The sequence below is a fragment of the Hemicordylus capensis genome, chromosome 5 (genome assembly GCF_027244095.1).
Source record: "Hemicordylus capensis ecotype Gifberg chromosome 5, rHemCap1.1.pri, whole genome shotgun sequence".
Lineage (NCBI taxonomy): Eukaryota > Metazoa > Chordata > Lepidosauria > Squamata > Cordylidae > Hemicordylus > Hemicordylus capensis.
In genome coordinates this window covers 214,685,473-214,703,457 of record NC_069661.1, presented here as the reverse complement: position 1 = coordinate 214,703,457, position 17,985 = coordinate 214,685,473, and the positions used below count along the sequence as shown (strand labels likewise).

The 17,985-nt window shown below is 46.0% G+C and overlaps 1 protein-coding gene across 4 annotated transcripts in view; it reads right to left on the bottom strand.

The window, feature by feature from the left end:
- The window catches only part of LOC128325975 (histone acetyltransferase p300-like), a 64,768-nt gene that overhangs the window by 16,655 nt on the left and 30,128 nt on the right, over positions 1-17,985 (bottom strand). For all 4 annotated transcript variants that reach the window (XR_008307774.1, XM_053251980.1, XM_053251979.1 and 1 more), the window contains 3 exons: positions 12,276-12,339; positions 10,726-10,819; positions 6,899-7,036 (listed from right to left, as the gene is read on the bottom strand). Coding sequence is in view for 3 of the 4 variants with exons in the window: in XM_053251980.1 (XP_053107955.1) it covers positions 6,899-7,036; positions 10,726-10,819; positions 12,276-12,339 (296 nt within the window). In the remaining variant the exon portion in view is untranslated. The remainder of the gene's footprint in view (positions 1-6,898; positions 7,037-10,725; positions 10,820-12,275; positions 12,340-17,985) is intronic.

The following is a 17,985-nucleotide window of genomic DNA, read 5'->3' as shown; positions in this document are numbered from 1 at the left end:
GTAAGAGAGTACCTGGATAGTTTGAGTTCACGAGGTTTGTTTATTTATTTATTTATTAACATTTTATATCCCGCTCTTCCTCCAAGGAGCCCAGAGCAGTGTACTACATACTTAAGTTTCTCCTCACAACAACCCTGTGAAGTAGGTTAGGCTGAGAGAGAAGTGACTGGCCCAGAGTCACCCAGCTAGTTTCATGGCTGAATGGGGATTTGCACTCGGGTCTCCCCGGTCCTAGTCAAGCACTCTAGCCACTATACCACGCTGGCCGGTTTATGAATATCTATCTGGATTAGTTTATTGTTAACGTTTGGACTGTATGTATATATTATTCGGGTCAGCAACCGCAGATAAACTGATCTATCTAAGTTTATTTGGAAGGGACCAGGTCAAACCGGCTACTACTACAGCAGCAACAGCTACCCTGGACAACCTAATTCAGCTATTACAATCCTTTAAAGGAATAGTAACACACCTTTAAAAACAAATTTATGGGAGCTCCTAAAGCCATCAGTAATAGGTACACAAAAGCATGGGCAATATAGCTCATTTTACAACTCCTAAAGAGCAAGGAAATAGATTCCTCTAGTCGTGACTTAACGGATTCAAGTCTCCACTCACCACAAAGCTGACTGGGTGTCTTTGGGCCAGTCAGTCTCTCACTTCACAGGGTTCTTGTGAGGTTAGAATTGGCAAGAACGAGAGCACACCATATAGGTTGCTCTTTGGAGAAGAGATGGCATATACAAGTTATAAATAAAAACCTTCAAGGCAAGTCTATCAGAATGAGCCCATCTTCTGATCCACCTCCACCAACCCAATGGGATTTTGTTATCTTCCTCCTCAACTCACTAAGGAAACATACAGCTAGGGTTATATCCCGGAATCTATTTGGTCAAGGGAAAGTTAGTCTAGTCACTAACTATGACCCATCCCCCAGAGTAACTAATCTGTGTTCATTGTGTTTGTTTACTTATGACACCTTCCAATCAACTCCCTTTCAGTCTTGGAAAAAGATGCATTTCTGTCTAGCTGGAGGACCAGATATGCCATCAGATCACTAGGCAATTACAGTTCTTCAACGTGGTCTCTGTGCCTTGAAAATGGAAATGCGGTTCAGTGTTTGTTGATTTTATTTTATTTTTACATATGGGTAAAGGAGCCCAGAGCGGGTAAAGGAGCCCAGAGCGGTGTTCTACATACTTGAGTTTCTGTGAAGTAGGTTAGGCCCTAGTGTTGGCAACTGTAAAGTGATGCATCCTTTGGGCAAAAAACCCCAACTTCACATATATGCTGATGGGGTCTGAGCTGTCGGCGACTGACCAGGAGAGGGATCTTGGGGTTCTTTGACGTGGTCTCTGTGCTTTACACGAATGGGCTTTGCGCCTGCGCAGAGACCACATCGGAGCTTCCAAGCTAGAGTTCTAACTTTTTTGGCGGTAACCCCACCCCCACGGTATATAGGAAGCTGCACAGGCTTCCCTCTACAGTCTTTCTTCGTCCGCAATAGAAGACACATCGTTGAGCACTGCTTGCTAGATCGCGCTGTTAAGTATCTACCCTTGCCGGTTTTTACTCTATATTTTGTTTAGTATTTCCCTTCATTAGCATTTTTATTTCGTCCCCAGTACCACCACCCCCTTCAAAGTTTCCTTGGATTTTCACTGTTCCGTCGTGGCCCTTGGGCCCGGCGTGCTATGGTTTCCTTGGTCCTTCACTGGCCTATGGCCAAGACTACAAACTTTAAGCAGTATGGTCGCTGCAGATCTAAGATCCCCTCGACTGACAGCCACAAACTTTGCCTTTTTTGTTTGAGTGAGGCCCATAAGGTTGGTTCTTGCCCACACTATGCGGCCTTTACCAAACAGGCACCAAGAATCGAGCATCGCATCTTCGTTCTTGGCTTTGGGAACAAGCCTTCAAGTGTTCAGGCTTGGACAAACCGCCTACTATGCAGGCCTCTTCAAGTGTTTCTCCTTTGGCCCAGGACTTACAGCCCATTTCCTCCCCACCGGGGATCTTGGTGAACACACCAGAGGCCAATGTACCGGTCAATCCTGTGGCTTGGGCTTCGACCTCGGTACTGAAGAATTATGTGGCAGTGTCGATCTCGACAGCGGCACTCATTGAACCACGCTCCGTCCAACCGGCCAAGAAGAAAAAGAGAAAGAAGACCCATAATGCTCCGGCGGAGCCCGCTAAGAAAAAGCATAGATCGACGTACAATACTGATCACCGATCTCGTACGCTCCAGACGGAGACTATTCTAGATGCTGAGGTGGCTTATGCATCTAGTCCCCATGATCCCATTTATGAATCCGAGTGGGATTCTGAACCCGAGGCTCTTCCACCGGAACAGCCCTGTCGATGGTCTAATCGAGAACTTGAGGCAGCCCTCAATGAGCGCTACGCCTGTCAGGTTGAGGATGAGGCGGACTATTTTTATGCCCACCAGGAGCTTCGCCAACACTGCCGAACACAGGCAGCTACTGAACCACCCCTTCGGCATTCTACCTCACCCTGGCCGTCTACCTCGGTACCGGCATCGGTACCAAACCCTTGCTCGGAGGCTACACCTCTTCCCCCTCCGCTTCCACCCCGAACCACATCTCTGCTACCGCCGTAGGTTCCACCAAGGAGTTCTCCCGTGCAGGCAGCCACGGCTACGATCATCCCGGATTCTAGACCACCTCCTGCTCGGCTTCGAATCCAACCCCTCTCTCCTCTGATCTCGAGCGACTCCTCAGATTTGTCTTCGGATGAAGAGGGACCAGAGTCCTCGATTTCAGACAAGATATCGTTGGGTTCTTCGTCCCCTACACATTATGGAACCAAGGCCTAGCTCTCCTTCAGAGGATTTCCAAATATACACTAACTTTGTCTCCCGTATGGCTACCTCTCTGGGAGTTCAGCTTTCCCAAGGGGATAAGTCAGAGCCAGATCCTCTCTTCCAAATGATTGAAGACGATGCCCGTCCTTCGGTCTTGCTTCCTTTGAATCCCCCCATCCACAAGGTCACCAAGGCCTCTTGGTCAAAACCCTCCTCCCTCCCCAGACATCGAAGAAACTTGATTCTTTCCATAGGGTGCACGCTTCCCCTGACCAGGATGACTCCCTTCTAAAAGAGCACCCCTCTACTGATTCCACTGTAGTAGAGTCCTCACTCTCTAAGTTCCATGGATATACCTCTTCCACCCCACCCGACAAAGATGGAAAGAAACTGGACACATTGGGAGGCGTTTGTATTCAATTTCATCTTTACTGACCAGAATTGCAAACTATCAGGCTTACTACGCCAGATACCAGTCTTTTCTGTGGGGCCATGTTGCCCCTTTCCTGGACCATTTGCCTGAGGAACAACAAGGTCCAGCTAAAGTTTTCCTGTGTGAAGCCCCACAGGTCTCAAAACAGGAACTTCACGCAATTCATCACTTAACAGAAGGCGCCTCTAAGGTGATGGCATCCTCAGTTCCTCTTTGCCGCCATACCTGGCTCAGATCTTCCGGACTGATGCCTGATGCTGGATCCAGAGTGGAAAATCTTCCCTTTGATGGTTCATCCCTATTTGGAGAAATGACGGATGATACCTGTCAAGGTCTGGCCAGCTGCTAGGGAAGTTCACGAAGCAAGCGGAGCTGCTGAAATTGGATACGGCTTGGCTGAACGCTGTCGACAAGAATGTTGATGAATGTTTATTCTCAGCAATGAGTAGGAGGCTGGAGATGTGATTTATAGAGCAAGCCGAGAGCTCCCAGCTGGTAGGAATTCAGGGCTTGTCAGCCCTCAGCAACAGGCGTTTGCTCCTCCTAACAGCCTCTAATTGTGTTCTGCGTCTCGTGAGCCTGCGCTGTTGTGGAGTCAGTGGTGTTTCATTGCTTAGCTCTTCTTTGCATTGGTCCCCCCCGCCTTCCGCTGACTCAGGTTGCCGTGCCTGCTCTAAATCATTAGTTGGATCTACCACAGCCATTTCATGAACGCTGACAGCCGGGCTCTGCCCCTCAGACACTCCTGAATCGGCTGGTAAGTTGACAGCTTCCCCTTCCTCCTCACTGTCGGAGCTCGAGGGCGTGACAATACCCTTCAGAAAGTGCAGAAACTTCGTAACACAGCCCACTCTATGTGGCTCCAACAGTCCTCATCCCGGCCTTATAGGCCCCAGAAATGGCAGCAACAGCCATACTCCTCTAAACACCAGTACTACCAACCACAAGACAGGTCCTTTTGTTCTACCAGATATCAACCTTACAGAAAGCGCTCCAACTTCACCGGCTCCAAGCAGCAGCCGCGCTCTAAGGGGTCCCAGCCCCATACTAAGAGACAATGACTTGAAAACCCCTCCCAGATGGGGCACCAGGTTCTCCCCCTTCATCTCCACCTGGGAAAATATCACCACCGACACCTGGGCTCTTACCATCGTGAGAGTCGGCTATGCTATAGAGTTTGCATCTACCCCACCATACAATCCTCCACTCCCCACACCAGCCACCCCGGCTCTCCTCTCGGAAGTCAACTCTCTACTCGCAAAATCTGCAATAGAACTGGTTCACAACCAACGATCTCTGGGTTTCCATTCCCGATACATCACGGTACCCAAGCCGGACAGCTCCCTCCGTCCCATCCTGGATCTCAGGGAGCTGAACTCCTCCAGCTCCCTCCTATTTCTAGCCATGGAAATGTGGTTCTGGTGCATTCGCCACAGCGTCAACCCCCTGGCAGTCCATATTCAGGGCCAGGACATCACGGTGGACAAGTTGAGCAGGACTCACTCAACGTCCCACAAATGGCAGCTACATCCCCCCACTCTCCGCTCCCTCTTCTGCCGCTGGTTCCTCCCCGAAATAGACCTCTTCACATCAGAGATGAATGCTCAATGTCACCTGTATTGCTCCAGGTCCAGGATTGGGCCCAACTCCCTCAGGGACGCATTTGCTATGAACTGGGCGGGACTTCTGGTCTATGCCTTTCCCCCGATTCCTCAAGTTCTTCAGAAAATCTCCCAGGACCGACCGTACTGCATACTCATTGCCCCGTGGTGGCCAAGGAGGCCCTGGTTTCCCCACCTCTTCTGCCTCTCCAATCATCAATACCTCCGCCTGCCACACAACCCTCGCCTCCTCTCCCTGCAGAACGGTCGCCTCCTCCATCCAGACCTACAACGTCTCCATCTCACGGCTTGGCACATAGTCCCTACCTGCCCGTAGACCTACAGAGAATAGTTAAGGCTTCGCGTAAACCTACTACCCTCACCTCCTATTCCCATAAATGGACACGTTTTCAGAACTTTCTAGAAAACAGGAATGTTCCCTTACACTCTGTCTCTGTAGAACATGTTTGTTCATACTTACTGTCCCTCAAGAAGGCTGGACTGAAGATGCCTTCCTTGCGAGTTCATCTCACAGCCATAGTGGCTAATTCTCCACCGTCTCCACCGTCGTTATTCCAACACCCCACGGTCAAGCGTTTTCTGAAAGGCCTCACCCACCTTTACCCAGACTCACCAGTCATGGTACCTGCATGGGACCTGACCTTGGTGCTCTCCTCTCTCATGCACCCTCCCTTCAAACCAAGATTTCTCTGGCCAAGATTTCTCTGGACCCCCTTTCCTGTAAGGTGGCCTTCCTTACAGCTATCACTTCTGCCAGGCGGGTCAGTGAACTCAGAGTACTGAGAGTTGACCTTCCTTACCTGGTTTTCCATAGAGAGAAAGTTGTCCTCAGACCAGACATTGCCATCCTCCCGAAGGCAGTTGCTTCCTTTCATCGCTCCCAACCGATCTTACCTGCATTCTTCTCTGAACCATCGTCTGAAGCCGAACGACATCTCCACACCCTCGACGTTCATAGAGCGCTCGCCTTCTACTTAGACTGAACCTCTGCTGTATGCACCTCTACCTCTTTCTTCGTGCTTCACTCTGGACCCAACAGAGGCAAGCAGGCCTCTGCACAGACCTTATCCAGATGGGTGGTTCGCTCCATCACTTTAGCATACCAGCTCTCCAAGAAGTCTCTCCCACCCTCCATCAAAGCACACTCAACAAGGGCGGTCGCGGCTTCCACTGCCTTTGACAGGCCTATTCCTTTGGACGTCATCTGCCAGGCGGCTACCTGGGCATCAAAACACTCATTTGTGCAGCACTACACCCTGGATGTCCAAGCCAGAAAAGACCCGGCGTTTGGCAGGCCGGTGTTACAGTCCATCTTCGCCTGATCCCTCCTCCAGGTGAACATGGCACGGGTGCAGCTTGCTATGCGCCCATTCGTGTAAAGCACAGAGACTACGTCGAAGAACGACAGGTTGTTTACCTGTAACTTGGATTCTTCTAGTGGTCATCTGTGCTCTTACATGCCCTCCCATCCTCCCCTCTTTTAATGTCTTTTCTGCTAGTCTTTCAGATTTGCAGACTCAGAAGACTGAGGGAAGCCCACGAAGCCGCCTATATACTGTGGGGGCGGGGTTACCACCAAAAAGTTAGAACTCTAGCTTGGAAGCTCCGATGTGGTCTCTGTGCAGGCACAAAGCCCATTCATGTAAGAGCACAGATGACCACTAGAAGAACCCAAGTTACAGGTAAGCAACCTGTCGTTCTAATTCTTACTCTGTCCCTTCTGAATTCTAAAAGCAACATCTTTTATGGTTTGGACAATACCTAATAGGTACAAATCAGTCACCTATGCAACAAATATGGAGTACTATTTATAACCTTTGAGTGTATGGCTTTCTGCCCCTTTCATTAGCATCTCCCACTACTCCTCATATACACTTTACAGCTTACTAAGATGAGATAAGAAGAGCCAGTGGATACCTATCAAAGATCAAAGGTATTTTTCTTTAGAAGTTTTACTGTGAGTACATTTCTCTCACCCCCTTCAAGCACTATTCTTCACTGAATGACCATACTTACAGTTTATGAACAAGATGATTTCGGAGGTCCTGAGTAATATCTTCATGCCATTGTTTTCTAATTCCAGTGCCAGAAGGATGTGCTGCTGTTTGCATGGCCCCCAGACTGGCAACATTGGCATTTTTATTCATCATGGGACTGGAAGGAAATAGAGTGGGAGCTCAAACACACAACGTAGCATTGAACTAGAACTGTAAGGATTTACAGGTACCACAGGACACTGGGGATAGAGGCAAAACAATCCAAGTTCAGATTCCTATTCAGACATACAGCTCATTGAGGCACCCTGGTCTATAAGTGGTTCTTTCAACCTAATGTACACCTATGGGGTGTGATGATAAAATTAATTATGGTTATATTATCACCTGTTTTGAGATGACACCGATTGTTGGTGGCAGAGGCAAGACAGATTCTAGACCAATTTTCTTTGAGCTGTTTAATGTTTGTTTGTTTATTTATTCATTCATTTAGTCATTCATTTTTTATACCACCCTTCCGAAAAGCCTCAGGGTGGTTTACAATTAAAACAGAAACCATTTAAAAAAACAAAAATTAAAACTGACATATATATATATATATATATACACACACACACACACACCAATTAACAATTAAAACATCTTAAAAAACCATTAAACAATAAGAACAATTAAAACCCTGAAAACCAGGTTAGAGCATTAAAACGAATTAAAATCCTGGAAGGCCAGGCCAAACAAATGCTTTTAAGGGCTCTCCTGAAGGTCAATAAAGAATTAAGATTGCGGATTTTGGCTGGGAGTACATTCCACAGCCCAGGAGCAGCTACAGAGAAGGCCCGCCTCTGAGTCGCCACTACACGAACTGCTGGTAACTTGAGACGGACTTCCTCAGATGACCTTAATGTGCGGTGGGGATCATGCAGAAGACTACACTCTCTAAGGTAACTGACCCAAGCCGTTCAGGGCTTTAAAGGTAATAATAAGCACTTTGTATTTTGCCTGGAAACATATTGGCAGTCAGTGTAACTGTTTAAAAACAGGAAAAATAGGGTCTCTCCGGGTTGCCCCAGAGACCAATCTAGCTGCCACATTTTGAACTAATTGAAGTTTCCGGACTACGTACAAAGGCAGCCCCACGTAGAGCGCATTGCAATAGTCAAGCCGGGAGGTTACCAGCTGATGCACCACTGTTTTGAGGTCATCCTCTTCAAGCAATGGGCACAGCTGTTTTATGGCCTGGGTCCAGGAGTACTTCCAAGCTGAGCACCTGCTCCTTCTGGGGGAGTGTAACCCCATCCAGCAGAGGAAGATCTAACACACCCCTCAGATTCTGAGCCCCCACAATAAGCACCTCTGTCTTGCTTATATTCAGCTTCAACTTTATATCCCTCATCCAGCCAATTACTGCCTGTAGGCAGGCATTGAGAGAATGAGTGCCATTTCCTGAAGATGAAAAGGAGAAGTAGATTTCGGTGTCATCAGCATACTGATAACATCCAGCACCAAACCTCCTGATGATCTTACCCAGCGGTTTCATGTAGATGTTAAAAAGCATTGGTGACAGAATTGAGCCCTGAGGGACTCCATATAACAGCTCCTATTTTGAGGACCAACTGTCACCAAGCTCCACCATCTGGAATCTACCTGAGAGATAGGAGCGAAACCACTGCAAGGCAGTGCCCCCTATCGCCAACTCCCTCACGCGATCCAGAAAACTACCATGAGAGATCCAGAAGAACCAGCAGAGTCACACTCCCTCTGTCGATTGCCCAGTAAAGGTCATCCATCAGGCTGACCAAGGCTGTCTCAACCCCATAGCCAGCTCTAAAGCCAGTTTGAAATGGGTCTAGATAATCAGTTTCCTCCAAGACTGCCTGGAGCTGGTCGGCCACCACCCTCTTGATTACCTTGCCCAACCAAGGGAGATTGGAGATTGGCTTGTAACTGTCCATCGCTAAGGGGTCCAGGGAAGGCTTCTTAAGGAGTGGTCTAACCATTGCCTTCTTCAGACAAGGAGGTACTCTACCCTCCCTCAGCGATGCATTTATGAGCCCCTGGTGGTGCAGTGGTAAAACTGCCGCCCTGTAACCAGAAGGTTGCAAGTTCGATCCTGACCAGGGGCTCAAGGTTTACTCAGCCTTCCATCCTTCCGAGGTCGGTAAAATGAGTACCCAGAATGTTGGGGGCAATATGCTAAAATCATTGTAAACCGCTTAGAGAGCTCCGGCTATAGAGCGGTATATAAATGTAAGTGCTATTGCTAAGTGCTATTGCTATTATCTAGGCCACCTTTAACAATCTCCCTGCTAGACAGAAGCAGCCAAATTGGGCAAGGATCAAGAGAACAGGTGGTAGGCCACACCGCCCCAAGCAGCTTGTCCACATCCTCAGGAGTCACAGATTGAAACTGATCCAATCTAATACTGCAAGAAGGATTGCTGGACACCTCCTCCATAGACCTTGCAGAAATAGTGGAGTCCAAGTCGGCCCAAATACAGAAGATCTTATTCGCAAAGAACTCATTAAAGGCATCACAGCAGAGCAACTCCAGGGACTGATTGGGGACACTGTATTCCTTCAAAAGGTTAACAATTAAAGATTCAAATGTGATGGCTAGCTGTGCTTCAATTTTTGTCAAGGAAATAATTCCCTTAATTTCCAAGGCCAAGTTTTTCCAGAATCAAGTACATTTTATGCTACTTGGCCCTTCTTTGTTCTAGTCCCTTCTTCTCTTTGTTGCTGACACAGCACACTCGTCCCTTTGCTACGTGGACAAAAGCAACCCTGCCGCAATAGCCCTGTCCATAGTTCCAGCACCTTCAAATGGCAATCCCTAACTACTTTCAATCTTTTCTGCAACATGACTGTCCCTGAGAAGTGGAACTGTGCTGTTATAATTAAAGCCAAGGTTTGAGGATCACATTCAGGGTTTTATTTATTCTGCCCTTGTGTGGAACCACAGAAGTATATATTTCATTACTGGGTTCAGAATTCAACACCCTGGGCCTCTCAACGTTCACTCAAAAGGTTTCTAGTCCTTATCACAATATGGTTATCGACTCAAAGCTGGTTAAATCTTTAAGACAGAAGGGGTACATAGAATTTGCTGTGATCAGGCTTGAGTGCCCCACTTACATCCTTGCCCCATCCAATGACAAGCAGAAGCAGAGTTACTGTGAGCAATTCTTGCTTTAATTTGGCTTCTCTTGGCTCAGAATTGAACTTCTACAAAAGCATACACAGCCCTATTCATACTGTATGTTATAGTTCAAACCCTGTACTATACAACACATGCACCAGTATGCATAACCTTCCAAATAACAGGATGCAATCTCTTCACCCATTACATTCAAATTTCAGTTGACAGATCTAGCTGTTCCAGAGCATGCAACATCATTACGAAATTAAGGACAAATGAAAACAAATACCACCTACTACAAAAAGAGAGTAGCTATTAAAAAAGAATTAGGCTTTAATGACCCATGTACCTATAACCTTTACCAAAATGAGTTCTCAGGTACAGGCTGAGCCTGTAGCGAGAAAACATTGATACAGTGCATACAGTAAGAATAATATGTCATACCCCAATACTAATTCAACTTCATCCCATTAAACATATTGTCCTCCTCAGACTGGACTATCTGGGAAACAATGAAATCTTTATAAAGAACTGCATTTGCAACAAGCCCAGGGATAACAATTTAATCCTATATCCTTTTTTCTAAAAAGGTCCTCATATTCAAACCCCCTTTTCTTTTTATTTCATATTCTCTCATACATAGATAGAATATTTTGCTCAATATATTTGAAATGGTACACTGTATACAATTAAAACAAAAAATAACTTACTTTTGAGAATTCATAGCTGAATGCAGCATTGGGTCAGATAACAAATTCTGGGGTTGAACACCAACACCTCCATTCACTCCCATAGGATTAGCATCTAGACAAGGAAAAGGAAGCAATTAACTATGCCCCACTAAAGATGCTTTGCTCTAGGTGCCCAGAAGTCCCAATGTAGCCTGTTTGCCAGGACAGAATTAACTCCCACCCTATCCACCCAGTTCAAAGCTGGAAAATCCCCCGATTCTTAGCTGTCAAACATGGTACTTGGGAACTATGCACAAGGCAACTTATTCTTGTGTGAGTAGCAATATTCAGCAATATTTGTATTGCTGGCTCTTAAAATTGGAAACATTTTCCCTAGTCAAGCTTTAATTGATAATTGAGCACAACCTAACATGTCCTGTGGACATGTGTCATCCAAAGGCAGGTCAAGGATGCTTTGCACTTGGCAGTATTTTCATCAATGGAAATTCAGTTACAAGATGCTGTTACTGGATAACTCATTCCTGTTGCATTAAGCATCAAGGCCCAAGCCTATTATTACAACTTCAAAGCACATGTATTTTTCATCCTGACTTAGTAATATTTCAGAGAGCAAGCAGACTTCCAAAGAGCCTTTCTAAGAATAGGATCACTGACTCCTAAGGCAGGGGCGTAGCAAGGTTGGAGTGGGCCCAGAAACAAGATTTTAAAATGGGCCCCCACCTCACTGAAGCTCAGCTCATGAAGTAAAGAAATCTTAAATGAGGATGAATAGTAGTAACAAAAAGCATAGTAACCCTATGTGCCACAAAACTCCTGCTAACTTGGCAAAGAGGCACCTTTTAACGTGGTGATTCTCTTTATTTAGCAGGGGGAGAGTAACTGGCCCTATCCACCCCCAGCACAGTACCTCCAGTGACTATTGCTGGTGTCTATCTTGTGTTTCTTTTTAGATTGTGAGCCCTTTGGGGACAGGGATCCATCTTCTCTCTCTCTGTCTCTCTCCCTCTCCCTCTCAACCGCCCTGAGCCATTTTTGGAAGGGCGGTAGAGAAATCGAATGAATGAATGAATGAATGAAATGAATGAATGAATGAACATCATCCTAAATTATTTTTTTAAAGGGTTTTGTAAATTGTGGACAATGCAAGTCATTTAATGGTACTAGAGAAAGACATGCTGTTCTGGTAGCTCCAGGTCTTAACACTCACATCAATTTCAGAGGATGAATACAACTGAAGAGAGCCCGGGCGGGTGCGCGGCTGGGGGAATCAGTCATGTGACTTGCCTCTGGGTGCCCCCCAAGGCAGTGGGCCCCCAGACAACTGTCTCCCCTTGCCCTATTATAGTTACACCCCTGTCCTTAGGAGACCTGGCAGGATTTTCCAGCCTGGCAATGTGTCATGTGGTTGAGGACATTCTTCATGGTGCAACAATGAGGGAGGTTGCACTGTCGCACCCCGTTTGCTTGTTCCTGCCGCTGACACTTGTGAGCATGTAAGAGGAGAACAAGCTGCTGTTGAATGAGCTTGCGTTTTTCTGGGTCTGCTGTAGGTGCTCCTGATCCCATACCTTGGGGGGCAGTTGACACAATCGCAGCCTGGAGATGAGAAACTGGAGAAGTCTGCTGTTGACCCTTCAGAAGGAAATACAGGAGAAAAACTGAAATCTAACCCTTATTTATTTTTATTTATTAGACATATATACTACCCTTCCTAAAGTGGCTCAGGGCTTATAGTTCTCTAAATCCACCAAATGCACAGTAAGTTATTTATCTTTTCAAACTTTGCTTTAACCATGAAATAGAACTAACTATACAATAGTTTGTTACAAGCATGACTGGGGCTTGCAAGCCTCCCTTTTGGGCATTAAGGGGAGAAATAATAAATAAAATGGAAAGTTCAATGACTTAACACTGTTTCATCAAAACTCTGTTGAAATCCTACTTTCAAGCATTTGAATGAAACGTGTGTGTTACAAAACACCAAAGGAAAGCTTTCCATTCTTTCCCCTTGTACACAGAGAGGGAAAGGAGATTAGCAAGGCCAAACATCATTTTTGCCACTGTATAAATAGTAGTGACACAAACAGTTGCAAAACTAAACTATGGGTACCTTCTCCTTTAATAAGCAGAATTAGTTCAAACAGGTACAAACTGTCTCAAGTTATTTCTAAAAACTATTGATCCCAAATAACAAGAAACATAGAATCTTGATTTGGATAAGGTAAAGGTAAAGTGTGTCATTGAGTCGGTGTCGACTCCTGGTGACCACAGAGCCCTGTGGTTGTCTTTGGTAGAATACAGGAGGGATTTACCATTGCCATCCCCACGCAGTATGAGATGATGCCTTTCAGAATCTTTCCTATAGCGCTGCTGCCCGATATAGGTCATTCACATAGTCTGGGGAACATACCAGCAGGGATTCGAACCGGCAACCTCTGGCAAACTGGTGCATATATGCTTGAAGCAAGCTTTTGAGTTACACAAGACTCTTTCTCAGGCCAAACATTGATAAAAATGGGAATGATAACAAGTTGCTGTTCAGGTTATACAGCTTGCCCAGTTTACAAGGAGGACAAAGGAATGCCAATGCCAGCTACTGACTTTGGCTGAGGATGGAGCAACTAGCTGAAAGTCAAGGCTTCATCCAGCAAGGAATTCCTCATTAGAAACAATTTATTATTTGAGAGAAAACAGATTTAACTTCAGGGTTCTTGGCCTTAGGCCCTCAGATGTTGTTGGACTACAGTTCTCATTACCCCAAAGCACAATGCCCTGGCTATATTGGCTGGGGATGATGCGAATTGTAGTCAAACAACAGAGAACACAAGGTTGAGAAACCTTGGATTAGCTTTCATCCTTAAAACAACCACCACCACCATCTCCTGGCAAGCCTTCCGTGTTTTCAACAGCTTCAGAACAGGGCAAAACTCAACAAGTTCCTGCCCACCCCCAGTAGCTTACAGCCTCAAATAAGGCAGGCTTCAAAACGCACCTCTCGGGCCTTTTAGGCCCGTTTTTCGGCTCATTCAGGCCTTGCTAAAAACAGCGTGGTGGCCAAAATGGCGGCTGCCGTGCATGCACAAAAGGCCTCTGCGAGGCCTGGCATGACCCACGGCCTCGCAGAGGCCATTTGTGCATGCACTGTGGCCATTTTTGTTTGGGCACCCATTTAAAAAAAAACACGCAATTTGGGCTGCCGTGCTGCTTTTAGCAAGGCCCAAACGGGCCAAAAAACAGGCCTAAAAGGCCCGAGGGGGTACGTTTTGAAGGCTGGAGGGAAGAGGGGGAACCTCTGCACGCGCACCCCCACCACCTCAATGATCATTAAAAAAAAAATTAAGTGTTTAAAATTCGCGAACCCCCCGAACCATCGGGATGGTTTTGGTTCTGGGGGTTATTGAGCCGGATGGTGTTTGGTCTGGGGGTCGAACCATCGAACCCCCAAACCAAAACCACGAACCTCGAACCCCCGAATCTGTCTGCACATCGCTACCCAACATAGCTGCCCCACTGGAGCTGTTCCCTGCAGCTTCCTCTGCCTTGTCTGCTCAACCCCACCAGGACCCAACCAGCCTGGAACCATTTCACCCCCCACATAACAGGATATGCCGCCATCTGGTTAGTCCGCTGGGTTACATTGAACGTATTTGTTATCTGCTTCTAATTGGAGGCAAGGGACCTTTCCAAGGAAGACCCTCAGGACGTTGCTGTTTTCCCAGGCTCTTAACTGAAAATTTTAATGTTTTATTCAATGAGATTGTTTTTTATCTGTTTTATGAAAGTTAACTGTTTTATATTGTTTTTACATTTATGTTAACTTTATACATTGCCTAGAGATGTGTCTATCAGCCGGTATAGAAATACAGGTGGACCTCGTCATCTGGAGATTCTGTATCCATGGATTTGAAGTCAGGGAAGAGACACCCAACCTCGGCATACATGGGGGGTGGGCAGACATCAATTTTGCATATCTGTGGGTCAGGGTTGGCCAGAAATGACCATGGAGGTCATTTATGTTGGAAGTGAAGGACTCTGCGCTGTCTCATGTCTCAGTGACAGAGCGGGACAGATTAGTGAGTCAGAGGGCTAGAGGGGTCAAGACATTGGTCATCCCTTCTCTACTGCTCTGACACTATCCCTTTGATATGTAGATTGCTACTCTCAGGGACTTACTTACTTCCTGCCCCTTCCTCTTCCCTTTTTCTTCTCCCTTGCAACCCACACACTCCTCTCTCCCTGCACCATGTGTACAGAGATGCAGAAACCATCCCTCTGTATCCAGCTAGCTAGCTAGATTAGAGATCCTATCTCTCCACTTTCGTATCTAGAATGGAGTTCTCCAATAAAGACTCTTTATATTGATTTGAAACTATGAACTGGCTCCAAGTTTCTTTTACTTTCAGCATACACGCATGCCTAGGCAGACTCAGCTGTGTTTTGCCTCAGTGCGCTCTGCTGTTATAGAAAGGTATCTCTTACCAGAGAGAATTCCCAACAATTTCTGCCTGCCATTTTAGGAATTGGAGCCACAAAATGGCTCCTTTTTTAAAAAACTCGATTTTCGGGGCACAGTGTGACTTGGGAGGAGCAGCAGAGACAGGTAATGAGCTTCACACATACACACACAGTCAAAAACTGGTCAATTTTCAGCCGTTTTCAGGCAAAAATGGCTGACCTGTAACCTAACCCCCGCAATCTCATAGGATCAATAATTCTATATTTGCAGTTTCCTTATCCGCGGTAAAGCCGCGGAGCGAACCCCCGCGTTTATCGAGGTCCACCTGTATGATAAAGACAGGGTCGGGCTGTAAGGGTTTTTTGGACTGTGAGCCTTTTGGGGACAGAGAACCATCTTATTTTTCTATGTAAACTGCTTTGGGGTGACATATACATGTTTACAGTGATGGCTGCTGCTATCTGGGACTGTGATGGGCAAGAATGCTAGTTGCAAAGACCTCACTGAACATTACATGAGTATGCCCATTATTTCTAATAGGCCTACTTACAGGCAGCAGACTGCATTACTTGAGCCAATCAAATCTAGCAGCAACAAGAATCCCTCCCACACACCCTCAAAAAGAAAAGAAAACAGCCCATGGTTGGTAAAAGGTAACTTACAGTGTCTTGCCAACCAGGGGAAAAAAAGAGGCAGCCTATCTGCTGGGAGACAAAGAACTTCCTGCTTCCTCCTCCAGCTTCTGCAGCTTCCTCCCCATTCTTCTACTAGATGGAATAGCCTGCTAATCAAGGCCATTCCCTCACCTCCTTGCTTTGGGCATCCTGCATCACCGCCTCCCCAGATTAGACATAAAAAGGCAAAAGAGACACATGTGCATAAAACATCCCAGGACAGCATCCTGGCATGACCTGATTACACCCCTGGCTATAATCATGATAATTTCTCTTTAAGCATGGGCCCAATTACCAAAATCAAGCACATCCAACACTGTACACTCACCAAGACAAACTCCAGCTAGCACCAACAAGCATGCTCAATGGTAAAGGAGGTCACCATTTATTCCTTCACTTGCAGCCCATTTTTAAAGAATACTGAATCTTCTTAGCTTCTAATAGCAACTGGACATGAGAGTCATAGGCTTGCTCCAGTGTGGACCAATGCTCCCTCTAAGGCGTGCACATGGGCACATACACACAAGGTTTTTGACGTTTGCTCAGTTAATTTTAGATCTCACTCAGGAAGGCTGCACTCTGAATGCACATGCACACACTGTCTTGATGCTGCCACCCAGAACAAAACTCATTCCGCACACAGTTGAAAAACATTAGAGGGAACACTGGTGTGGACTAAGATTTTTTAAGGTTTTTAGCTCTCAACTCTTTGTAACTCAACCACATGGACTATGTTTTCATCTTCCTTTCAAAACTTACTACTACCCTCCAGAACAAACATTTCGGGCTATTCACGTAGAAGTTTCCTTACAGTCAATGGACTTTATTTATGAGCAGCTTGATGACAGGATTATTTTCTTCATGAATAGTTCAATTCTGAGCTGTGAAACAGAGTTTCTGCCTAGAATTCACAACTTTACAAAGGCTGAAAGCTTTAGTAAAGCTTCCATTTTATCAGTTTATCATTAAATCAGTCAACTGAAGCTTTAATTTATTTATCAGGAGCATGGGTGTGGCTGAGAGACTCCTGCCTGCAACTGTCAGGTATTCTTCCCAGAGTGGCCCCATTATCTAGAGGAATATCTTGCCGTACTCACACATATAGTTTTCCATTCAAATGTAAACCAGGACAGACCCTGCTTAGTAAGGGGACAATTCATGCTTGCTACCACAAGACATCTGGCTTGTTTTGAGCCAGAACTTTACAACATGTTCTGGATTGGAAGCCCCTCCTTGGACCATCATTCCACCTCCATGTGGAGGAATCTACCCTTTGCCTCCATGAAAAGGGGTAACAGCAGTATGAGAAGTGGGATAAACCTCTATTACATACATATCATATACTAACATCTGACTTCTCAAGATGAAGGAGTTGAAAGTGTTGTTCCAAGTCCATTTCTTCCATTTCAGGCAAAGATTGCTGGTAATACTGCTGCTCAGGAACTGCCTGTTGACAATTCATATCTGCACTTGTTATGGACAATAGATTTTATACCTGCTCATCCATGTTTACACCTGGATTTGAAGGCTAAAAAGCAAGCCACAAAACAAACAAATCCAAACATTAAGTAGAACTAAATGTTTTGGCAAATTATTTGCTTCATTTTGCATTTCAGAACCAGACCATATTTCAGGCAAGTCTGTCCACCTGTCTGTTTTCAGATATGAAAATATGCTATGTCACACATTAGGTATGACCAACATTTGCCTACCATAGAGGAATGCTTAGTTGTACTCTTCACCACTCCCACCAAATGCATATACCATCTCCCTTACCAGGGAGTACCTGGTACTCCCTGGAAGTACCTGGAATACCATCAATACCATCTCCCTTACCAGGGCCCCTGTGAGACAGTTGACTTACACTGAGTGTGCATTTTTTAGGCTGGGAACTAGGGATAGATTGGGGATTCTGTTGGTGTACCGATCACCCCGCTGCCTGACTCCCTAACTGAGCTGACGGAGCTGGTCATGGAGTTGGTGTTGGAGTCTCCTAGACTTTTGGTGCTGGAGGACTTCAATATCCATTTTGGGGCTGGCTTGTCTGGTGCAGCTCAGGAGTTCATAGCAGCTATGACAACTATGGGCCTATCCCAATTAGTTTCTGAACCAACTCATGTTGCCAGCCACACACTTGATTTGGTCTTC